At 39.1% G+C, this 25,407-nt stretch overlaps 2 protein-coding genes across 5 annotated transcripts; one reads left to right on the top strand and one right to left on the bottom strand.

Moving 5' to 3' along the window:
• The first annotated feature begins 2,929 nt into the window (after positions 1–2,929).
• On the top strand, positions 2,930–13,199 carry irf7 (interferon regulatory factor 7). 4 transcript variants are annotated; one of them, XM_015338026.2, is made up of 9 exons: positions 2,931–3,089; positions 4,089–4,281; positions 5,284–5,455; positions 5,868–5,971; positions 6,160–6,214; positions 6,341–6,484; positions 8,038–8,454; positions 9,119–9,234; positions 10,215–13,199. In XM_015338026.2, the coding sequence occupies exons 1-9, from the start codon at positions 3,082–3,084 to the stop codon at positions 10,365–10,367; spliced, it is 1,362 nt and encodes a 453-aa protein (XP_015193512.1). In that variant the 5' UTR covers positions 2,931–3,081; the 3' UTR covers positions 10,368–13,199. The 4 variants fall into 4 exon arrangements, with proteins under 4 accessions (XP_069037738.1, XP_015193512.1, XP_015193514.1 ...); XM_015338028.2 differs by having other exon boundaries at positions 4,086–4,248; XM_015338025.2 differs by having other exon boundaries at positions 4,086–4,281.
• A 711-nt stretch (positions 13,200–13,910) lies between these two features.
• On the bottom strand, positions 13,911–25,302 carry LOC102698865 (malignant fibrous histiocytoma-amplified sequence 1 homolog). The gene is made up of 11 exons (XM_006642532.3): positions 25,287–25,302; positions 23,385–24,252; positions 22,265–22,562; positions 21,289–21,475; positions 20,661–20,845; positions 19,668–20,161; positions 17,890–18,044; positions 16,244–16,412; positions 15,788–15,855; positions 15,079–15,182; positions 13,911–14,732 (listed from the first exon to the last, which is right to left on the bottom strand). Exons 1-11 carry the CDS (start codon positions 25,300–25,302, stop codon positions 14,691–14,693), a joined length of 2,586 nt encoding a protein of 861 aa, XP_006642595.2. The 3' UTR covers positions 13,911–14,690.
• Positions 25,303–25,407: the final 105 nt, after the last annotated feature.

The following is a 25,407-nucleotide window of genomic DNA, read 5'->3' as shown; positions in this document are numbered from 1 at the left end:
ACTCCTACACAAGCATATTTGACTAGCCTAGCTGAGGCTTTATAAGGGCTTTACACTATGTGGAAAGAATAAACAAAGCAAGCACTGACTGTTCAACTACAAAATCAAAACAGCAGTGTGAAATATGAAAAACAAATTATATAACTCATAGCACAGTGAGAATACTGACCCATTTCTATATTCACACTCAAAGGGTGAATAACTATATTGTTGAGTAACTATAGCAAAAGACTGGCCCGCTGAGAATCATCTGAATAGATGAAGGCATCGCAACCAAATTCAGCAGTTTGGTCAAATTCTAATTACGACAAGATGAGACAATAAATATAAAGGTGCAGCATATTTACTATGTTCATGTTTGGTGTTAAATAGCCTGGTTGAGGAAATTACAGCCTTGGGCACAAAAACAAGGTTGACAACCTCCCAATCACTTATGATGAATGAACCAAGGATGCTGCTGTGAGGTTGAAGATGAGGTGTAGGTAGGAGTGTGATAAAAGTGGTGCATATCAGGCAAACATTTATACACACAAAAGTACAAGTGCAAGATTAAAATTTGAGTTCTCCCCAAGCTTCTGTTTAACAACTTAATTATAAGGAGCCTGAGAATGCCTGACCCATTCTTTAACTGACAGACTTTTCCATCATACATAACTAGATTGAGACAATAATAGGGCTACATATACAAAATTGCTAACAAATTAGGAAAAACGGCCATGTTAAACGTGTGAAAAGAGACTGTGTTACTTAGCTGAGCAGTGGATCAGACAATTCTATTCCCTTTATCAAAGACATTCTATGTCCAGTGAAGCACAGATAATCTATAGAACCAAGAAAAACCGATCCTTACTTATTAATGTTTCAATCGTCCTTACTTAGTCATGTAACAATCTTTTTATTCCATTCACTTCTGTAACGTCCAGTAGATATAGCTCTTAAGACATTAAAAAGCCAATGACAATGTAGATAACGTGCAGGAATGAATGTAATGGCACAAAACCTAATGAACAGGCCCATTGCAAAACTGGCAGTGCTGCTGGTTAAACAAATGAAGAAAAAAGGTTTTGGCCCCATGAACTTTGAAAAAGTCCCTGTATGTACTTTCTAAAGCAAAGGGGATCAATGCATTTGTCTGTTTCTTAAATGTCTGTCAACTGTCCTGCACCTTTCATTAATTTGAAAAAAAAATGGCTGCAATTTAACTTTTCTTTGGTATAATACCAAACACTTCATTGGAACAACCAGGAGAAAAGGGAGATGGCATTTCTAGTAATTCACACTGTAGTGCTACCCAGAAAAACATGATAAAGTCTTTATTAGCTGTGTTTAATGGTTTCAGATGCAAATTTGTAATTGTAAAGTATACATTGTTTGAAAATAGCACAAGCACACTGTAAAACATCTGTAAAGGAGTCATTCCAAGGCTCTTTTTAGTTTGAAAATTAGTTAATCTGTTAATTGAGATTACAGCTACGTGCAATACATCTACCTTAAGCCATACAGAGGTTTTCAGGTTTTATTTTAGGAATGAATGAAATTTTGGGATAGAATACACCATCTCAGAAGGTAAAATAATGATATCAGATGTAACAGGAATAACCTGTTCAGAGGTCAAGGTCCTTTACTTCAGAAGCTGAGAAAGAGAGGGCTTGTTGGGACTTCCTGAAAGGCAAAATTGTGCAAACTGAGGTCAGGCAGGCACAGCAGGCATCATGTATCGTTCAATGTTTTCATTGGTGAAGGGTCAATGTTAAAATAAAATCTCACTAAACTCACCTACTCATTCAGCATGAGTTTCAGTACGCTATGGAAAGGACAAATGAATTGCTATCCAAGTTTAAATCTGAAGAATGCGCTGTCATACTTATCTTTAATAAAATGGAAAATAACATTCCAGACTTGTTGTAGTCCCAGTCCATGTTCTAAATGCTTGATATTAACGCATGCTGGGCTAAGACTAATGATTTTCTATACAGTGTAGGTTAAGTCCCCTTGAAATTTGCTTATTGACTAGGAATATGTCTAATTAAAAATGAATATCCTATAGTAAGAACATGCAACTTAAGGAAATATTTTGCTCAGTTACAGGAAGCATACCACTAACCTAGGTACTTTGGGCACCTTGGTCATGCAGACCATTTTCACACATTTGATTATATTTTTTGGTGTGGTCCCTTATAAGAAAGAATGTCAATCCTCAAAGGCTGAGAAGCAGCAGGTCATGCTTTTCCATTGGTACTGGTGATTTCTTACCAGGACAACAATCCTTTCCCCTAATCAATTTCAATTTCTCAAACAAGAAATCTCTAGAATATTATAAAAATTCCAGAGCAAAAGGGACAGTCAACAATCACCAATCAAAAAAATTAAAGGACTTTTTGAAGTGAATTTAAATCTGGTAATCAAATTGAAATTAAATCTCGTCTTAGAAGCTAATTTGCTTTTAGTTATGAATACTCTTTCATTGTTTGCTACCATTTGCGTTTCCGTAAGCGTTTGAAACTAAATGCATTTTGCTTAAAGCCTTGTAAGCACTAAAATCGTAGCGAATGGATCTTCACAAAAGTACACCCCTATTGAAAGTTGTTTGTGATATTTCTATAAACACATAAGAAAATAAAGGGGTCAAATGATCATGTCATATATCAGACTGTGATCAAATATTTTTATTTCACAGAGTTTACTCTGTTGTTCAAGCTAAGCTCCAATGCTAAACAACAATTCGTGTTACCGTACACTCTCTGTGCTGTAAATCTGACCGAAACTCGGTGATAAAACAACCTAGAACCGGCAACAGGCAACACTCCTCTACTTCCCCGCAAGACAGCGCCTCTCCGCAGGACTTAACTTTCGGTTTCACCGCGTGACTTCTCGGAAAGGAAGTGAGACCTTCTTACCCAAAGATGGCCAAAGAAGTCCTTATTTAGACAGTCTGGCTCCTCCCCTTCTCCCTGGAGCCAGGTGCTTGTTGCTTATAGTATAAAAACAATTCCATGATCGAAATATCGCTGAGAACAACTTTAAAGGATCTGGCGGTAACAGCTATATGAATCACCTCACCTAATTGACATCGACTCGACAATGCAAAGGTAAAAAATAACGAGCCAAGTGTCTTTTTTCTCTTTGCACAGATAAGCAACAACTTTAATATCTGTGTCCAGTTCTAGAGCTAACTTCCAGCATGAACTAAAAGGTGATTTAGATTGTAGTACATTACGGGTGTTTACAATTTTAATTATTTATTTGACATACTTAGCATTTGAAGACTATAATGCTGGTAAGCTACTACATTTTGCAACGTGTTAAAAACATGTAAACCTTTCATATTCAAAGAATAGCAATATAGAATACAAACAGTACTGCATGTAATTACAACACCAGCCGTCTGAAGGCTGAGGCAAGGTGATACCAGTGTTGCTCTGGGAAGAAAATTTAAAGAGGAAGAAGCAACTTTAATGTGAATGTATCTATGCATGATTTGACAATACATGCACTTTCAATGTTATGGCAGTATTGTACAATACTTTAGATATTTCTAAAAGCTTTTCCAACTTTATTGCTGAAGAAGTGCAATCAAAAGTCTGCGGTAATGATAGTGAACTGTACTATATATTGATGCACTATGGAAATGCAATAGGTCTGAAGGATTTCATCATAAGTTTTAAGCATGGATATTAAAACTAGAGTAAATGAGAACAAAACTGAAGAAACATGGCATCAATAGTTTGCATGTGAAGCATTACAAAGTGATGTACACTATCGGTCATTAAGCAGACATTTAGGTAAATCCATGGTTTTGACTTTAATGGCAGTTAAAACATTACAGGTAGGAAATGGCATCATCTATAATGGTTTCTTCCTAACAAAGACAGCATTCTGTATCTATGCATTTACCCAAAGACTTATAATATAAGTAAGTATAAGTACATATATAATATAACATATAACATATAAGTACATACTGTATATAATATAAGTATGTAAATATAAGTATAACATACTTATAATGTGTATGTTCTGTGATCACCGTCATTTTTGTTTGTTACTGTATTGACTCACTGCAAGGTTTCCTGTTGTTCCTTAAGCAGCGTCAGCTACAATAAGCCCCAGTTTGGGCAATGGCTTATCCAGCAGATCAACAGTGGTGACTATCCAGGCCTCTGCTGGGTGGACAATGATAAGTTCCGAGTTCCTTGGAAGCACAACTCCAGGAAAGATTGCAATGATGAAGACAACAAAATATTCTGGGTATGGGCCTGGAGGCTTGCATCAGTATTGCTGGTATTAGTCTCTATAACTGTCCTCAAAGTACAAAATGCACTTTTTATAAAGGGAATTAATGTGAAACAGGTCATTCTCTTTGTAAGTTTGATGATACAGGTCCTCAGCCACGTTTTACAACAGTGTAAAACTCTACAAAGGGTTTTGAAGTCTTAACACCTCTGTGTCCCAATGTGTAACGGCAATAGTCTAAGGAAGTCTCTCATCCCCTCTGTAATGTCATTCTTAATGAATGAGATTCTTTTATCTCTTGAAATATTGTTCTGAATTCTTTGAGGGTGAGGTTTGCATTTTTTGTAATGCTTTGGATTCAATTTTATTGACACAATTTCCCCTTGAGGATAATAGATCTTGAATTAAAGTTGACACAAGGCAAGATTTACAATACAAGGTGTAGGTGCAGGAGTAAATATAAAACAGCGTGTAATTTGACAGGTTTAGTCTTTAGTGATAAAGGTAATAATACATAATTAGGTATTATTTGGAAGTGTTGCATTTAAAGAAAATACATGTTGGTTGTAGTCCAACTGGGAAAACATTGTTGATCAAAATAAAATCTTAACAGTTTGTGTCAGATAGGCACACTATATTTAAGGAACAAGTAATAGGTTTATTCCATGCTGGAAAAAAGAAAACACAACGTTTCGGCCGTGGAGCCTTCTGTAGACACCCAAAGAAGGCTCCACGGCCGAAACGTTGTGTTTTCTTTCTTCTTTTTTTCAGCATGGAATAAACCTACTACTTGTTCCTTTGCAGCCTACGCATGCTGATGCAGCTACCCACCTGAAGTACATTATATTTAAGCCTGACAATGATTGCCTTTTAGATAACTTGGACATTATTGGGATTTTTGGAGGAAAAACACTACAAATGCTCAGCTAACACTGAGTACTGTTTTATGTTAAATAGTTGCATATATGGGTTCACCTTTCTATTTGTTTTTCCTCGGTGGTGGAACAAGACCATTGTAATGACAGAATATTTCCTCCTTTTGCTCTACAGGCCTGGGCATACGCCAGTGGCAAAATCACAGAAAACCCAAACGACAAGGCCAAGTGGAAAACAAACTTCCGATGTGCTTTGCATAGCCTGAAGTACTTCAGAAAAATAGAAGACCACTCCAAAGAGTCTGATGACCCCCACAAAGTTTACCAGATCATACGCAACTTTGCAGGTAAGCAGTTGTCCACTGCTGCAGAAACTGACTCATCTGTTTTGGAAGTTTTCAATGTGCTATGCAAATAAACTGCTTAATACAGTTAACTTGTAACATAAACTATTCCCTAATGCAGAAAGCCAGTATACATGCATTCTTTGCATTATGAAGGCTTGAGACAATTAGACAGTATCCTATTTTCCCTGTCTGCCATTTTGAAATTGCTTGCTGTGTTGTAAAGACCAACAATGACATCACATGGCAATTTTTAGAATGGTCAGGATGCATTGATCAATTCAATAGCATTTGTTTATCTGAAATGAAGTTCTAAACTCATTCCAATTAGTATCATATGATTGTGTATTTGATGGATTGTTCCATCAACTCAGATTATGGTATTTAACAATGTTTCCCCTTCTGTTTCCTAAAGCCGACATTGAGAGTGATCAGAATGAGCACCTGAACATAAAGCCCAGCTATTGCCCAATCCAGAATATGCATCTTAATGAAGCTCCTAAATACACAGAAACACAGGTATGTTCTTTGCTTCAATATTAAGACTGCTGGTCTCAATGTGGAATGAGTTAAACCTTTAAGTCAAAAGGGAGAAACGTACTGCACCTCTGTTTTCATTTTATCCCATTCATGACCTCACCCACTATAGGCACTAAATTGGCTTATAAAGCATCGAGAGAGTTAATTAATGTTTTCTCTTTCATAAGCCACAGGACCTGTCGAATCAGCTCTTCACCCTTAATCTGGACAACCAGCATGCAGGTATTACACTATACTTATCTGGACTGGTTTAGTGAACTGGAGTTTCTAGATGACATGTTAAGAATTGCTTCAGAAACATAAGCATGTTGCACATTGAAGTCTAGTGGCACACTTATTTTCCCCCAGAAAATATCCCATTGGAAGAATCTTCTGGATGCCATATTCCTGCTGAGATGCATAATGTCTATCACATTGAGTCCATGAGCACTGAACCCCAGATCACCTCCCAGAAATTTGCCGATCATTTCCCAGTGCATTCCTACATTACTGGTAGGTATCAAGAAAGCAGAAGGGGGTGGGAGTGGAGGGAGTAAATAACTTGGGGTGAAAAAAGACTTAGAACCATCACAATGTATCTTGTGTACAATTGTACCAAAAACAAAAGGATCAGCAAACTCTGCCAGTGTGGTGAAGCAGTTTATTTCACTTTTTACTCATTCTGTAGAGCTGGATCACATTTTCTTTCAAGATAGAGCTAACTTTCATCTAGCACAGATCTCACAAACGTTAATCATGGAGAATGTCCAATTGTCTGTTTTTTGTTGCACGAGTTGATACTTAACAGCGTATTTGACCACTTACAAGGCTCCTTGTGTTTCATGGGCAACTAAAGAATGTTATGAGAAGTCCAAGGTAAAAAGGTCTCTTTAAGGTAATTAGCCTTATAGTATTTTTTTTACACTCAATTGGTTGTTCAGGATGAAACAAAAGCCAAGGCCCTCTAGAAACTGAGTTTGAAACCTCTGGTCCAGCGCAAGGACAACCAAAACATGAAAGCTTTGCAATGTCACCATTCTGCATGGATTCAGACAAGAGATTTAACAATAAATCCTCCAAAACACATCAGTTAGTCAGAAGGTATGTTGCTCTTCGTAGACGAGCTTCTTGGCAGAAGAGGTATGGAGTCTTCTGCTTTTCTTTGCAACAGAGCTTGAATGGGATCTAACTGGGATCAATCACTGCTAACTGACCTTTAAAATTTGCTAAAACTCCAAGACCCAAGTAAAAGGTCTATTTAAAGAATTTGGGACCTTTTAGCCCCAGAGTGTTCATTTCTGCTTCCTAAAGATGTAATCAATAGTGGACACGGTCACATTCATGGTTGGCAAACCTAGTCCTTGAGTACTGTGTTTGTTTCTGGTTTCTATATTGGTCCTTAATGAATTAGGTGAAACAGCTAAGTAGATAAAAAGTCAAATCAGCTGTGATTGCCAATCTTGGCAGTACAGAGGTATAGAGGTGTTTCAGTAAAGAGGTGTAGAGCTCCAGGCTTTAAGGAACAGAACCAAGCTGGTATCCTAGGCCTCTTTAAATTACCCACCAGTGCTAAACTGATCCAGTTAAGCTTATGATCAGGTCATGTCCAGAAGAGGTGGAGAAAAACCCAAAGACTATGGCCCTGAGAGACTGGATTTGTGTAACACTGCTTTGATGTGTGTTAGTAGAATAGGGATGTCTAAGTCCTGTCCTGGAGGGCAAGTGTTTCTGCAGAGTTTCATTGAAACTGGGACAACTTTAACAATTGGCTTAAATTAACAGCTTCTCACCAGCTCTTTGGGCTCTGCTTTAAAGAGACTAGGAAAATAATCTATCCTAGAACAATAAATGCTTAGTTGACTGAAGAACACAATTAATTTGAAAAAAACAGCTTTTCAGAGTGGCTAACTGAGGGAATATCTTTGAATTTTTACCGCATTAAAGTACGCAAGCTGTTCATTTGCCTATAGGAGGCAAAGGAGCAATACTGGTAGACATAATCCTAGAAATCAGTTCCTTCTGTTTCTGTTACAAGTCTGACAACTTTTTCTTTTCTCCCTGTCCAGCAGTGAACCAGCCTCCCATCCACCTCCAGAACCAGCCTTATGTGAATGATCTGGAGATTACCATCTTCTACAGGAAGAAGACTGTTCTCACCACCCGGGTGTGCAGTCCCAGGGTACAGCTCCATTACCACAGTGAGAACCCCGCACTGGGTGCTGGGCAGGCCGTGTGCTTCCCGGGCACTGAACAGCTAGTCGACCACAAGCAAATTGAGTACACCAACCAGATCCTCAACAGCATTCAGAGTGGGCTGCTCCTGGAGGTCAAGCCAACTGGCATCTATGGTACACGCCAGGACAAGTGTCACGTGTACAGCATCGCCTCTGATGCCATCCCCAACACTCCTGTCAATGTGGAACCCCATAAACTACCCCAGAACAGGGAAGTGGAGCTCCTCAGCTTTCAAAAGTACACTAATGGTAATTGCTAATAATTGAAACCATTAATGTTATTGTACTATTAATTATTGCTATTAATTGTAAGTGCCAATGTGCTGATTGAGAAAGTATTGCTTACAGAACACCTGCTTAAAGATATTGCTTAAAGACAATCCCGTTCTTCATTTGTCAGAAAGGGGCTCATTGTGCATTGAGAAACCAACTAATTCTTAAAGGCCCTCTTTCCTCAAGTCATGTTGACACCAGTCACTGAAACATTTTTCCAAACCTTTTTTCCACCAGTTCATTGCCACTTGTCAAATATTTTTTTCCTAAACTCAGAAGGACTTCTGAACAAAAGCCAAATGCTCGAAGACAATCCATTACTTCCTAAACCACTTACATCCTCTATGACAATGGAAGTTACTTGTTAGTATGTAATGAGAAATGTTACAGAGACAGAAAAAGTTGTTCTTGCACACATTATAAAATCACTTTAATAGCTGTGACTTGACCAACAGCTATAAAATATGGATACACCCTAATACAAATGTGCTGTATTGTTCTGGACATAAAATTACCTTTACAAATGTTGATTTACTTGCTATGATTTACCTACTTGCCACATAAGAAGTCAGTATTGATATGATATATTTAAATAATACAGCAGACTTTAATAAAAATATGCATATTTTCTCCATTTCAGAACTGAAGGAGTTTAAAGAAAACAAGCGTGGATCCCCAGAATACACAATCTACCTTTGCTTTGGAGAAAAATTCCCAGATGGAAAACCCAGAGAGAAGAAATTAATTATAGTAAAGGTAATTCCAGTCATTCTTACTTCCATCTATCCAGCCATTTTGTAATTGGTTCTTCCAATTAATGGAGGGTTGTGGGGGGCCTGGAGCCTATCCTGGCAAACAGTAGGCACAAGGCAGGGTGCGCTGTGGATGGGGGCCAGTCTACCTCAGGGCAGACAGACATGCAACCATTCACACTAGGGGCAATTCTTTCTGAAGCCAGTTTACCTACCAGTATGTCTTTGGACTGTGGGAGGAAATCAAAGAACCCAGAGGAAACCCCACAAGAACATCGGAAGAACATACAGACTCCATTCAAGAATTGAACCCATTGCCCCAGGGCTGAAAGACAGTAATGCCGACTACTGCCCCACCGTGCCACCCTCATCCCTGATGGGAGACCTCCTGGAAAAAACTAAGGTTGCTGCTGGAAGAGGTGTTAGTGGGGCCAACAGGGGGCGCTCACCCTGTGGTCCATGTGGGTCCTAATGCCCCAGTATAGTGATGGGGACACTATACTGTGAACTGGCGCCGTCCTTCAGATGAGACGTAAAACCGAGGTCCTGACTCTCTGTGGTCATTAAAAATCCCAGGGCGTTTCTCGAAAAGAGTAGGGGTGTAACCCCAGCGTCCTGGCCAAATTTCCCATTGGCCCTTGCCAATCATGGCCTCCTAATAGTCCCTATCTATGAAATGGTTTCATTACTCTTCTCTCCTCCGCACTGAGAGCTGGTGTGTGGTGAGCGTTCTGGCGCACTATGGCTGCCGTCGCATCATCCAGGTGGGGCTGCACATTGGTGGTGGTGGAGGTGAGTCCCCATTACCTGTAAAGCGCTTTGAGTGGAGTGTCCAGAAAAGCGCTATATAAGTGTAAGCAATTAATATTATCCCTACTTCAATTTCTTAATTAATAGGGACCATCAGTAATGATCTACATCGCTCATCAGCACAGCTAGGCATGATACCCCTTTGCTCTGATACTGTTTCTGTCTGTTTGCCAGGTTCTGCCTCTGATCTGCAAGTATTTCCATGAAGTGGCTCAGCATGAGGGGGCAACTTCCATCCACAATGACAGCATCAGCCTTCAGTTCTCACACAACAGTCTATACGACCTCATCGGCTCTGTGTTTGACCTCCCTATGGCTTTTTCCTGAAACCTGCAGCTTCAGGACCAGCAGTGTCTTAATGTGGTCCTGGAGGTCTGGTGTGTCTGAAGGTTTTCTAGTTTCCTCTGGAGCATCAGCAGCAGCACCAGCTCCTGAAAGAGGTGGTAGAATTACTACATTGACTAAGATGCTGACAAAATAATTGCTGGTTTTACGTCCAGTTCTGCAGGTAGAGGTTCCCATCACTTGCCTTCATCTTTCCTTCCTTTAATTACAACACCACTATCCACCTGCCATTTCTGCAGAAACTTAGTTTGAAATGACAACATTTTAAACATAACAGTCAGTACTGCAAAAATATTACATGATCACGATGCAATTTCTTAAGCCTTTTCTCCACTATGTTTGATTCTAAGTTTCTTTGTTGTCAGGAGATAGCTTTATTGTCAGTCATTCATGAATCATTTTACAGTTAATGCTCTGAACGGTGTGAGATTAATTCTCATAAATTATTAATCAGTAGGGCAGATTATGCAAACACAGACTGGAATTGAGCCAAGATACTGGAACTAAATTCTGTAAGGAGACAGAGTTAGCACAGTAGGCTCTCGACATCTGCAAATTCTTATTTGGAGAAGGGAGGAGAGGGATGAAATTGAGCTGAAGGTTGTTAAGTACTGGTTCCAAATGAGCTGTGCAGCAGGCTAGGATTTGGAGACAAGTCTAGCTAGTAAGCATCTGCCTGCCCCACCCCAAGAACTTAAGACCCAGCATCCGTTCCTGAGTGTTGTCTTTGTTTTGTATTGTAGTAACAGAACTGCTCCCAGTTCTATATCAGCAGCACAGAAAATGACAGGCTGGAGACAGTTTTATTACCTGTTTCATTACAGAGAGAGAGTAGGCATCTGCTGGACACAGAGGAGGGATTAGTGTTTATTTTAACTGATTACAGTACGTTTATAATTGCCATTGTTGTGGTTGATCAATGTTATTGTAAGTAACTTAAAGTTAATTAAGATTTTAATTTTCGTACAAAGAAGGGTTACTTTTGTCTTTTAACCAAACATACGAAGTACTATATGCAAACGTATAGGGGTGTATTTGGTTATTTGCAAATTTGGCTATTTGGGATGGTTCTCTAAACCAAACCCTTGTGAATGTGAATGTCAAGACCTTACTTTATAGGTCAGGTATTAAAGCAGATGTACAATGATGGTGTAGTAATGATGTAATGTAAGCTAAACACTTTTGAAAGATGTGTCACTGTTTTCCAGAAGGATATGATATCTTTTTTTAGTTGGAGATCTTAACCATATAAGAATATCCTTCCTTAACAGGAATCGTGCATAGAGGGAAGGATCCATTTATTATTGACAAAGTGGCTAGACTTAATTAATGTTGTTAAATTTGATTACTCTCAACCCAAAATGTATAGCCCATTGATTTTAGTTCGTGTAATAAATAATGATCTAGTTTCAAAGCAATAAGGGAAAAGGTTGTGATAAAATGCCACATGCAGTTAGCCGATATGAAACAGAAATGGTTTGGAACCAAATACTAGCTGTTCCTGTCATTATTATACATGAACAATTCATAAGTTTACTCCATTCATTAATCACATCAAACTGGAACACATTTGTGTTTAGCATTACAAACATTGTAGAAGTTTGGTTAAAATAATGAATCGGGGATTTCTGCGATAGGCTCATAACTCTGTACTTTTATTCCCAAGCTTCCAGAGGGTATAAGATTATAAATTACTGACACATCATTAACTGGCCCCTCACCCTGTATACCACAGGCCAGTAACCTCTGCAGCTTAAATAGCAGCTATAGATACAGTTGAAATTTCAGAGGCTAGTGTACAAACAATAAAAGAGTTTGCTTTTGGGGGGAAAAAAGGGTTATTGGAAGACATGGGGCATAAGAGCTCAGCTGGAAGGGTGCTTGCAACAAGATTTGCAAGAGAGTCGGTTTCGATTCCTAATTGTGCCTGTCATTGCTAAATAGCAGCTGCTTCTGATGACTTGACAAATTTGGGAATCAAACTGTAACTGGCACAGAAGCATCTCATTAGTGGGAAAATATAGAGAACCAAAACAAAGGCAAAAGGGTGTTGAAAATGGCACCATACTGATATAAACACTCCCTGACTGCTTCCAATCCAATCGGCTGTTTAGTCTGAGAGAGAATGTAAAACATAGGCTGGCGGCTTTAGCACATCTTCACTCGAGTGAAGGATCAGCTAATTAAGGGTTAAAAGAGTGGAAGTGCCAAGGTTGGCTTTCTGGCTCTGATATCTGGTATTTGTTCCAGCCTGTTCTGTCTGTTATGTAGTGGGTCTGATTGTTCATAAGTTTAATTGGAACTGGGCTCTGAGGTATTTTATGATTTCATTTGTAATGAAATAATCAACTGTAAAAATACTTGAAGTAACATACTGTACGTGTTTAACAAAATAATTAGGGTAATTGTTTAATTGAGAATTTGGGTTGGACCAAAAACCAGAAGCCACAAGGCCCCCCGAGAGGTGAGGAGAAGACCCCTGTTCTAAACCCTCAGCAAGTTCCCTCCAGCTCCTTGAAAAATTACTATTAATAAATGCTTAAATTAGGCAATGTTTGAAAGGAGCTGGATCTCCCACATTATTTTAATCCGTTCTTCTTGTGAAGAATTCAGGTGGTCTGCCCTGTGTGGGGTTCGTTAAAGGTGAAAACTGTGCCAAGTTGTGCATTGTTTTGCATACTTTTTCACTTGGCATAAATAAAACCTTTGATAATCAAAGAGATTCCAAGTTAGTTTGAGATCCGTTTTGATCATATTGTTTCTTATAATGATAAAGTACCTGCAAAATACAAATAAATCTTATTTGCATATTCATCTGAAGTTGTCTTATTTCTATTTAGATCTGTATTTGTCCTTGGCTAGGTGCTTGAGATCTTCAAAGGGTCTGTGACAACAACAGCTCGTGTCACCATAATTCCATTACCAACATTGTGTCACCTTAGTTTCTTTATATTTTCAGTGGTCTTTCTTTTTTCAGACATCCTCTGGCACCTCGGTTCTTCCATGATGTTCCCTTTTTGGGGAACACTACATGCCCTCTTCCTTCTCAGTTGCTTTCATCTGCTCACTAACGCTTCACTCTTCATCACTGAGCACTAAATGTGCTCATTACACTTACTAGGTCTTTTCACCAGCTATTAATTAAATCACCTGGCATGTCACCCAGTTATTAGTCTTCACATCACTAATCAATGTAACAATCTGGCACTGGAGTATTCAGTTCGACTCACTCTGTCACCCATTTGCAGTCTTCAATAATCACCATTTCAGTTCAAGTCTTTGTACCAAGCACCAGTCTTCACTAAACACAATTAATGTCTCTTCACTAACTATACTGGCTAATCCTGTTTGGCCAGGGATCCACAATGCAATCAGCACTTGTGCCTCTGATGCAGATGCTGTCAGTTGTTTTTTCTACTTTACAGTCTTCAATAAAAATTAATCACACTTCTCCTTCTGTTTGTATAAAGTTGCATTTTGCTATTTTTAATTGCTAAAAGCCAGGAAAAACATAAATACAGAAAATAATAGGAATAAAAATAAAATGATTTATTGACTTTACAGTTTTGCAGAAAACAAGCACCAGTAAAATGCAGATGAATTCAGTACATCAAAGAAAGCAGCACAGAGAAGAGCAAGTTCTAATTCTTAAAGGCCCTCTTTCCTCAAGTCATGTTGACACCAGTCACTAAAAGTCAGTCTATCCTATTGTACAGTCTGTTATAACATTGGAGGCAGACTGTACAATAGGATAGACTGACTTTTAGTCTGACTTTCATTGTCTTTGTCATGCTCCTATCCTTCTGGTGGTATCCCATGCCACACCATTTAATTTGTCAAGAGCAGGGTGTTATAGGAAGCCTGTCTCAGAAGCAGAAAGTGCAAGGCAGTGCTGAGAGCACATGACGGCTCAACATCAAATTCCAGTACATGCTTGAAATGTCTAGGAATTGTCTTGGAAAAAATCTAAATACCACCCATCCATTTTCTAACTTCTTAATCCAATACAGCATAATGAGGAGAAGTTGGAGCCTAGAAGAACTTAGTGCAAGGCAGAGTACAACTTAGATGGGAAGTCAGTCTATCACAAGACACACAGGCACACACTCACCAGGGCCAATTTTCCCTGAAGCTAATTAACCTACTAGCATGTTTTGGATTGCTGGAGGAAACCGGAGCCAATTAAATCCCAAACATCTAAAATGTCCATTCCTTCCATTATTATTTGGACTACATTTTAGGACATTAATGTCACAATGTTAAAATAATAACACCTAAACTCTAGGTTTTATTTAAAAACACATTCTATTTTTTAATGTCTTCAAGGATGTCAGAAGAATCAAATATCTGCAAAAAAAACAAACAAAGCAAGAACATATCAATTCCACACATTAAATAAAATCTAGATTTTCTTGGTCATCTGGATTACTGAAAATAAACTGCCAGTTAAATTGAGTAACCCTGTGAATGTGAGTCACATACAATTGCTTAAGAGCACACTAGCACAATTTTACAAATGTAAGAAGAATAATTCAAATGTTAGCTATCTAGTTTTTGTTTAAAAAATGTAAAAATATTTAAAGACATGACCCAGTTTGTAGCTTAAGGATAAATTTTAAACAATAGAATATTAGTTTATCTATTAAAAGACGTAGTCAGTTTTTTTTACTGCCAGGAACCCCAGATGAAATACCTGATTTCCCACAGTCATATTTGTTGGTCCCATCGCAATATTCCCTGCCATATTGTAGATTATACTTTGTGGATTCCCATCTTCCAACAGTGATACAACTGGCACTGCGAAGCGAGACAGTGACATATTTAGAGTCTTGTATTGGCCTCCCTGGATTTCCTTACGTTTTCTGAGGCAGCAGATTTCTGTTGGGGAGGCTCAAATAAAGAAAAATGTAACTGGGTATCATGAGTGACTCAAGGAGAAATGTGTTTATCTAGACTAGAGCACTGCAATCTGTCACTAATAGTGTTACTATGTGCCTGTGACCAGGATTCTCCAATAGGTGGCGCACAAGTGTTCAAGTGTCCATGGGGACACTTGCTAGAGTCAGTGTAGGTTATATATTTACAACATTCTGGAAAACAGCCTCCTCTGTTACTTTTCAACTGCCTGTGCGTTTATAGTACAATCAGCAGAAAACTGTGTCACATTTAATTCGATGCCTACACTGCTGTAGGCATTGGGGATTTGTTTGGGACCTGGGCCATAGATTGGTTCAGCAGTGCACAGACGGGATCCACAGGCCTCATTCTTCCAATGGCAGTATGAGGTGTCCTTGTAGCAATGACTCAGGTTAATTGATACTTGCTAATTCAATGTGGCTGTGTGTGTGACTGGTTTACTGTTGGGATGGACTTAATTTTTGGAAACACAAAAACTTTTCTACCTTTCGGAAACAGGAATTCAGTCCTCTGTGTGTGGCCATTGTCACAAGTCACCATATCCTGTTTTACCCTGTGAGAAATGAACACAATCAATTACTGTACCATACAGGCACATCACAGTTTTGTCAAGTTAGGTAAATTGTGAACAATGAGTCTGCTTCTTGTTTTCCACTGTCAGTGCATAAAGATTGATTGTGGGACACTCTGACTTTAACTTTTTTGTACTCTGTAAACAACTTACCTCTGCTACAAAAAAGGACTTTGCCAAGACCTGAACACATTCAATATCCCTACTTCATCAATCTAGTTTGGTCATTGCTCAAGTGCTATTATTCTATTATTAATTATTATTCTATGCTATTATTAATTTGATTTAACCTAGAAATGTATCACTTTCTCAAGCTGAGAGATTGTCCTCTCCCTGCATGGAACAATCAGTAGAAAACAAGTATGCTTACATGTCATAAAAGCTTTCTGATTCATTCTTATCAGGCCAGTCGAAATCGGCAGAACAGCCATTGACTGTACATGGACTGCACACAGTCCGACACAGGCCAGGCCACTGCTCCTCCAGTTTAGCCATCTTACACATGATAGCCAGAATCATGTCCCAGGTTGTCTGGAATTCTATGGAAGACACAAGCCTTAGATAACAAAATAGAATTTAATAATTTTCTCGTTTCATTGTTCATCATTAATATGTTTATTTTTTCTCTAAATTTTGCTCATGTTACTCATGTCAATCAACGGATGCAGTAGATAAGAGGGATAAGAAGCATTCATTTTTTTAGCAATATTCCATTCAGAAAAAAGGTCAAGTATAAAGAACTTTTATACCAGCCAGGTGGATTTGACAATGTTTCAGTGGATGGGGGGGGGGGGGGTTGAGGATTTCAAAATACAGCTAATTGAATTATAATGCTGAGACCTATGGGCCTCATAGGCTTTAAGGTCTTTAAGGCTTTATGGTTCTGTGGCACACAATTGCAGCTATAGAGTGAGCTCTGTTGTGATCTGCTGAATGTCACTGCCTGGAACATTTGACTGTTTGAATAAAGCAGTATTTTCACTGCTCCTAGAATTAGAATCTACAGTACGTACTGTACCTCAGTGACTTGTCTGCTGCTTAAAATATTGAACTAAAAGGCCAAAATTGAGCTCTGCAAATTCAGCAAGGACATGGATCAATTTAAACTGCTACATATTTAGTATATAGTATCACTTGCCTCATACTACATACATACGAACACTTGCATACTATTTTTTTGTGAAGCTGCCAAACATAAGTGGGACTATTTACCATTAGATAAAAAACATAAAATTTTTGGCAGACCAGTTCTGAAAAGCCACTGGTCCCTGGTATACAGTATATGAAGGAGTTCATAGAAGAATTCATAAAACTCCACCATAGACGGTCCCAAGCCTGTTTGCGAAAGGAGGAGGGACTTCAGCGACAGGCCGTGCAACAAGCTGGCTGAAGAAAACTTCCTTGTTGCGTCAAAATGCACACGACCAAGCAGACCCCACATAAGTGGGAAAATGCAAAGAAAAAGATAGAAGAATTCATAAGAGAGGGTGTGTTTACTACCAGGGGTCATTAGGGTTCAGAAGCCCATGTATTAAGTGTACTAATTTAGTTCAAAAGTACCAGATATGTCTATTTTAATGAGGTTTGTGAATTCCAAACTATGAAATCTATTTAATTTACATTTCTGGGAATTTAGTGCAGGATCATCCACATTTTAAAAAATTATGATATAATAAACTGGAACTAAAGCAGCAGACCATGGTTCGAAAAATGAAACCAAGAGCAGGTAGGAGAACAAGCAGGACTGTGTGAGCAGAGAGCACAGTGAGTGCAGCAAGAAGGGGGACCAGGCAAAAACACAGTCCAGGTTCGAACCCGGGAAAACAGGAGAGAAGCTAACGTTGAAGTAAACTCCATAGCAAAGTCTACATTAAAGCTTAAATAACCTGAACCACCTAAGGCTAGAAATTGTCTCCGGGTGGTACAGCATTCCACTCAGATTGGTATCCACGGCAACCCGGCCAGTGACAGGTGAGTGCAGGTGTGGCCAGCTTCCTTGGCAACAAGTGTTCTTACCTCTCTTCTGAGGCCTTCTGCAACGGATTTCAATAAACTGGTCGTCTTCTTCATGGTTTTCTTTAAGAAGTAGGCATTTGGCATTGGAGATGACCAAGCACTTTTCCCTTCCCACCCAGTGAGGTGCATACAAAGAGCATACCTTAATAATGAGCCTAGAAAATAAAATGTCTGTATAAGAGCATTCTTAACCTACTCAAGAAATACTATTCTTCAGAAGCAGCACTAGACATGAAATAGAGGATATTAGTGGAAATGCAGGGAAGTGCATTTAAAACATGAGACACTTTTATCACATACAGGGTTGTGGGAACCTGGAATAAAAGTAACAGGGAGTAGCTTTGTTGTTGGAGAGGAGGCTTCTTTCAAGAAACAGACGGATCCTTGGATTACTAAAATTATTTTTCAGCAACCCACATAAGGTAGATGAGCAAAATTGTCTTGTTTGTAACCTTTCTGATGCTTATTCCCACATAATATATGTTATTGTCGGTATGTAAGTAGCATGGACTATTAAGTTGTTCAGTACAATATGCAAAAGAAATTTCATATCATCTTTAGGATTAGTCTGGACAAACATCATTAAATCAGAAATAGAGACTTAACCCAAAAACTTTGTATTGCATGATTCCTGTGAGCTTTAAGCCGTTCTCATATTCAACTCTAAATATTTAGACAGATTAAGGGGACTGAATCACTTTTGCCTACAACAGGAAAGTGGGGATAATTTGCATTTTCAAAAGCCTGAAAGGTATTGACCTAAGACTTATCGTCAGGGAAAAATCATGGAATTAATGGTACTAGAAACTAGGAAACTAGTGAATCTAATAATTATTGGGCAGAAAATAGGAGACATTTCCTTACCCAGAGAGCTGGAGATGTAAAATTCACAAACCAGTATGGAATCCTTTAAGATATGGTTTTGTGCAGTCGGGGGTCTTTACTGAGTTTAAAGCAGTCTATAGAGCTATTCAGTAGAATTAACTCTACTAAGTTGTTTTTATAGTGTTCATACACTTTTACTTTCATAGTCCATGTGAAGTACACTCACACAGGCCAGTCATAATATTGTAGATGGTTTTGTTCCTAACTGTCCTACATTTTCTAACAGATGCCAATAGGTGTCATAAAACCAATAATGAGCCCTCATTATGAGGCTAGAGTCCTCTGAAACTAAACAACATTTGTAAGCACATGTTCATTCATATTTTCCCATTCAGGTAAGTAAAATGCGATGTAATTCACATATTTAATATACCTACAGAAAGATATGACTGGAGATTTCAGCTTGGATGAATACTAAAGGTTTTGCTTTAGGCTGATGGGAAAGCAGGACGTTTCATACAAAAAAAGAGGTCCTCCTGAGAGTTTGAATCAGTGAAGGTGCTTAATCAGAGCACACATTGGGCCCTGTAGTCCAGGTATCAGTAATTCGAACTTGATACATGCAATCAGCTGGCTACGAAAAAGATTTATCAAGTGGCATTGCACAACTGGACAAGCAAGGTTAATTTAGTAATCATCAGTGGGAAACATACACTGCTCCTTCCATTGGCACTAATGCTTCTGTAAGAGACAGTGGATCTTGCAGTGTGTCCAACACCAAGTGACACTCTCAGGTAGGTGTGTCAGAGTCCACACGTCTTCACTCTCCCCATGTGATACAGGAGATGTAGCTGTACAACTGAGTCATAAGCAACCGCTGATTACAAACTGGGTTGGTATGAAAATATAAATAAATAGAAATTCCAAACTTGTAAGAAAAACAAACTGATTACCTGTGGAATAGACCCTGGGGGATTTCTGGTAGAAGGTAGATGTGGATGTTGATGTCATCCACTTTATCTTCACCCCATTTCTGTGACACAAGGTCATTATTTTTTAGGTAACTTGGGAACATACAGGCATCATTTGGGATGGCAGACTGAGGCATCTTCCACAGACTGTCTGGGCTGAACTCCATGGCATCTGGGTTAAGCGGATTAGAGAGTTTTGTGGCGAGGCAGATTTCAAAGTGCTTCAAAAGACGGAGAAGCTTGCCACCTTCCTGCTTGGTCCCAGCGATCTCTTCCATAAAGTCCTCATCCTCAGGAGAGTTCTCTTTCAGGAGAGACATCTTCACCAGCAGCCTCATGGCAGTGTTGTGCAAGGTGGCATTCCTGTGGAAGTCTTCCACCCACTTCCTCCTGTGCTTCACCAGGGCATTCTCACTCATCAGCAGATCCTTGGGTATCTTCTTCAGCTGATTCTCCAGGTCATGACGGACAATTGTCTGAGCGCAGACGAAGACAAAACTCAGAGATTCAGTCTGATCATCATCATGGTTCACTTTGTTCTGGAAACACTTGCCATGTTTAGAGCACTGTATTATTACAGCAAACATAGATATGGTACTGTATGTACACCACACACAACACCAAACACAGAATGGAGCAGGACAAAATGATTCAGCCCTGTGCACCATGCAGGACCTAACACAGATGCTAGTGCAGAAGGCTGATATATAGTACAGTATATGGCAGGTGCAGAAGTGTAATGAGTAGTCCCCTGTATTTTGGAGTGAATATTACAAAGTGGAATAAATCAGTAGACAAGCTATGCTATTTTTAGTTATTTAGACAAGTTTTACATGTCTAAAAAGAAGTAAAACCCATGACTTCTAAGCTTATGTTCACACATCTCCCGAAAAAAAATGTGAACTCTAATCCACCAAAAAAAAAAATGTTGAATATGTAAGCTTCCAGATTTCTCTTTTGAAAGCGATCACTAACCTTGAACAAAGCGATGAGGAATGAGGGTTTGACAAAGACTGTATCTATGAGAGCTGGAATGTCTTCATACCACATTATGATACCTATGCGATGAAGGTAACGTAATATATCCTTAAGATCATCTTTATCAATCTTCGTCAGCTTACAGTTAATGTCACTTAAGAGTGCATTAAGAGATACAATTCCTAAAACATAAAACAGACAAGAAGGTATGAAATGTCAGTACATGAATTAACAGTGCATCACATGACAAACTACTTGACATTAGCCCCAAAGCTGTAAAATTATTACAATTTGCTTTATAACTGAGCAAACAGTTTATAAAAATTAGAACTATCACAACCTTGAATTCACAATTTTAATTTAATTTGGTAATGGTAATTAACTACTCTGAACCAAAGCCATCTCTTTCAGTGATTTGTCTAGGCCATAATGCAATTATTCAGTATGCGCTTCTCATTTTCATCTAACTTTTGAATTAAGGTGTTAATGTGTAGCGTATGTTTAAGTTTAGGTAATAGGCACAAGTAACTATACTAGCTTTACCTGCTAAACAAAGGCATTTCTAGACATATTCTGCTTTTCTGCAAGCAGTGGTATAACAATGATTGCTAATATAAAGACATACCATGGTCAGGAACTTTGTGATCTTTCAGAAGATCCCTGATTGAAGACTCCACAGTTTGGTAGACACGAGGCAGCTTTTTCTCTATATTCGGGAAAAGGTCTTTATTCTGCACACATTCCAAAATCTGTGCTTGGAGATATTCAATATCTGCCTGATTTGTGCCATCAATTGCTATGAAGTCAAGAACCTATTAATTAATAATAATTAATAACAATAATTCCCACTGACCCACTTACGTATAAATCATCTTAAGTCCTTTGCAAGAAATTTGTCATTTATTATCATCATTAGGATTTTATCAAAAGACTTAGATTGTACACATTTAAATAACTGCAATTTAGCCAGGGGTACAGCAGTAGAAAGAATATTCAAACTATTTGTAACAACAATAAGAAAAAATCAAGATTCAATATACAGTGCTCCACTGATGTTAGCTAAAGTTATCTGTGCTTATCATTCCTAACTGCCTCTTCAGGGTCTTTCTGTATACCATTTGAATTTTTGTTTTTTTTCCAGAGATCAAAATAATCTGACTAGAAGTTGTGTGTTGGCCAGCACATTACACTGGGGATAAAGAGAAAATAATAATTTGGGCATCTATTGATGAAAGGGAAAAAAGGTAGGGGTGTCTTGCCACTTCTCAAACAGTGATGCTGGCAATATTTACTAAGCAGGCTAAATACTGCAGCATGGACATCGGTGGGGTAGTTGGTGATTACTTGGCAAGGGCTTTCTTGATTTTCTGCCAGCCTCCTGCAAATTTGCAGTAAGAGACACTCTGCTTCTCTGGTCTCTCTTGATGTCTCTCACAGGACAACCCCATCTGCCAGGGTGCTCATGGGAGGAGCACATCTACAGGACTCCTTCGCTCCTGATTGGTACTGGACTGGAGTCTTTGCCAGTCTTCAAAATCAATTGACAATTCTGATTTTCTTCAAAAAAAGATTGGAGGAAACACACAGAAATAGAACAATACCTTTAAGTTGTAGCCAGTCACTTGATCAAGTCTGCACGTCTGATCAGAAAAGAGGGCTGGCTCCATTTTCTCCCTGATGTTTTTTCTCCTTTGCTCTAACCGGGCTTCCCTCTCATCCAGCATTTTTTTAATATTGATCTCTATATCTGCTTTCTTCTCTTTGATCTCTTCCGAGTTCTCACACTTGTCAATGTGAGTCCCCACAGGGAGAACAACAGAGTCTGGAACCCTCATCAGCACATTATTAATCCAGAAGCTTACTTCCTCTTTGAAGGACTGAGGATCACCAATACTATAGCTAAAATAATCCAACAGAGAATGATGGCATTAGGACCTTAAGACTTATCATCAAAAGGAAGGCACAGAAAATGGCAGCTGTGATCCTATTTCAAAAGTAAACGGGTCTTTTCAATTAACAAAACAGCAATCAAAAGATTTTGTTGCGAAAACATGTTCCACATTTTCTCTCTCCACATGACACACCAAAAATAGTGCCACAGCAGCCATATCACCCTGCAATTTTCAACTGGCAACCCACTGAAGCTAAGCAGGTATGAGCCTGGCCAGTACCTGGATGGGAAAAGCTAAGGTTGCTGCTGTGGTCATTAAAAATCCCAGGGCATTTCTCGAAAAGAGTAGGGGTGTTACCCTGGCATCCTGGCTAAATTTCCCGCTGGGTTAGTGTTAGGGCTACCCTTTACCAATCATGGCCTCCCTATAATCCCCATCTAGGAATTGGCTTCATCACTCTGTTCTCCTCCCCATTGATAGCTGATGTGTGGTGAGCACACTGGCACACTGCCGATGCTGTTACATCATCCAGATGGGGCTGCACATTGGTGGAATTATTATTATTAAAAAGACATACTGTATATGTAAATGAAACGCAACAACCCATAATTTCCACACATATGTTTTCAGTTGTGAGATTATCAATTTTGAATTGCAAATTTAGTTGAAAATAACCAGAAACATTTTTTTCAGGAGGCTAGAAACTTTGCAAGTCAAATACTAGAAAATTCAAATTGCCTAGCACAGTTCAGAGTTCAATGCTTGAATGGGACAACCACTCACAGCCACAACAATAAATGGATTGTATTTACTTCCTACTGTATCTCACCTCTTCAGATTGATGACCAGAATGACCAGGGCCTGAGGGGTGATGAAGACATGATGAGTGAGGTAGTACTCTTCCTGGCCTGCAAAGTCCCAGAAGAGGAAGCTGAAGTCCTCTTTCTGCACCTCACTGATTTCAATCCCCACTGTCCTGTCCGCCACACTCACTGTCACCACCTTCCCTTCCTGTAGGCTGCGGCACAGGGTAGACTTGCCTGCCATTGAGGAGCCCAGGAACATTGTCTTCACTCTGTGGATGTAATCAGCTTGCGAGCTGCTCAGCTGGCTGAAGTAGCGCCTGATCTGCTTCAGGCCCCCGGCACACACCTCGTCAGGCGGCTCCCTGAGGCGGTTAGCTGCCGCTCGGAAAGTTGTGAGGTTCTTGTTCTCAAAGAGCCTGGCTGGGAGCTCTGAGAGCCTATTGTTGTCCACAAACAGCTCCTTGAGCTTGGGAAGGTCGGCCACAGCCTCATTCAGCTCTTTCAGGTAGTTGTGCGAGAGGCCAAGGTGCTGCAGGTTCTTGCAGCAGCTGATGTCAGACGGGAGTTTACTAAGACGGTTGGTGCTCAACTTCAGCAACTCCAGCTTCTGAAGCTGGGAGAATATTCCCTCTGGGATATTTTGGATCTTATTCTGGTTCAAGTAAAGCTTCTCCAAGTGGAAAAGCTGTTTAATCTCAAGAGGGAAGTCAAGAAGTTCGTTCCGAGACAGAATGAGCTCCCTGAGGTTTGTCAGCGTTGAGATGCCCAGAGTATCCTTAAGTCTGTTCCGGTCTAGGTCGAGAATGGAAATGTCTGTATCTTCCAAGACTTCTGAAGGGATCGTTTTCAGTTTCTTTTTTGAATAATCAAGTTTTTTATTCTTTTGGAAACCTAAAAAGGAATAAACAAGACAATGTTTAGATTCCCAGTATTTAGATTCATGGCCTTCTAATAATCTCCATCTATGAACTAGCTTCATCATTCAAAATAATCTGACTAGTCTGAGAGATGTGTGATGCATGTAGAGGTGCACTCTGGGCTGCTCTCGCATCATCCAGATGGGGATGCACACTGGTGGTGGTGGAGTGGAGCCCCCATTATCTGTAAAGCACTTTCAATGGGGTGTCCAGGTCAATGATACCTAATCTACTTGGTTCAGCTAAGCAAATAGTACAGCCTACTAGAAGAGTAGTTTATGAACTAAATAAAACAGTGCAAATCTATAGATACATTAATACATTTTCTTATATGTTTCAATCCCTTTTAAATTTTTCAACATACTGTAGAAAGGCAAAACGCCATGGGGCTGATTGCAGTTTTAATAATCACTGTATGGAAAATGAAGACGGATAACCAAGCGAAAGTGCACAGGGCAGAATGTTCTCCGTAGTTACACATCCCTTCCTCAGTATTTAGCTCTTTGGAATCCCAAAGGAGGCAGCTGGATTGGAGCTGTTGCAAAACGCGTGAGATTTCGGTATTATAGTTTACTTACACAATATTACAATTCCTGGGGTTAGGAAGGTAAAATATCGGAGGTTCTGAATTTAGCTACTGATAAACCGATGTGATCAATGTATATACATCAGTTTATATATCTTTTATAAACAGAATGCACTTTGCTAACAGATTCTTGATGTGGAATGAAAAACTATGCACATCCTATTAACGCACTTCAACAGAATTTCAAGCTGCCAAAAAAATGCAGTTCATTATCAAATGTTTCTGGAGATGATATTGTAAGAAGCTGAATAACTCATATTCATTCAGATTTTATACAGTGCAGCATTCATTCACTTATTGCTACAACTAAAACAATTTTACATTACAGATTGCAAGTTATTTAAGGCACTAATAAACTACCTTTAGTAACTTAATGTTGCTGCTTGACTAGCTCCAGTTAACAAAAGAGTCAATATACTTGCCATTCTGCCGAGCCATCTTGTTCAACTGCCAGCTGTTGTCTACTTCATTTCCGGAGTGTGCTTGGAAGTTCAGCCTAATACTGGGGAACTCCCTAAATGGTGTGTCCAGAGTCTGTACTGA

The sequence above is a fragment of the Lepisosteus oculatus genome, chromosome 21 (genome assembly GCF_040954835.1).
Source record: "Lepisosteus oculatus isolate fLepOcu1 chromosome 21, fLepOcu1.hap2, whole genome shotgun sequence".
NCBI classification, from domain to species: Eukaryota; Metazoa; Chordata; class Actinopteri; order Semionotiformes; family Lepisosteidae; genus Lepisosteus; species Lepisosteus oculatus.
This window is presented reverse-complemented; position numbering and strand designations above follow the sequence as displayed.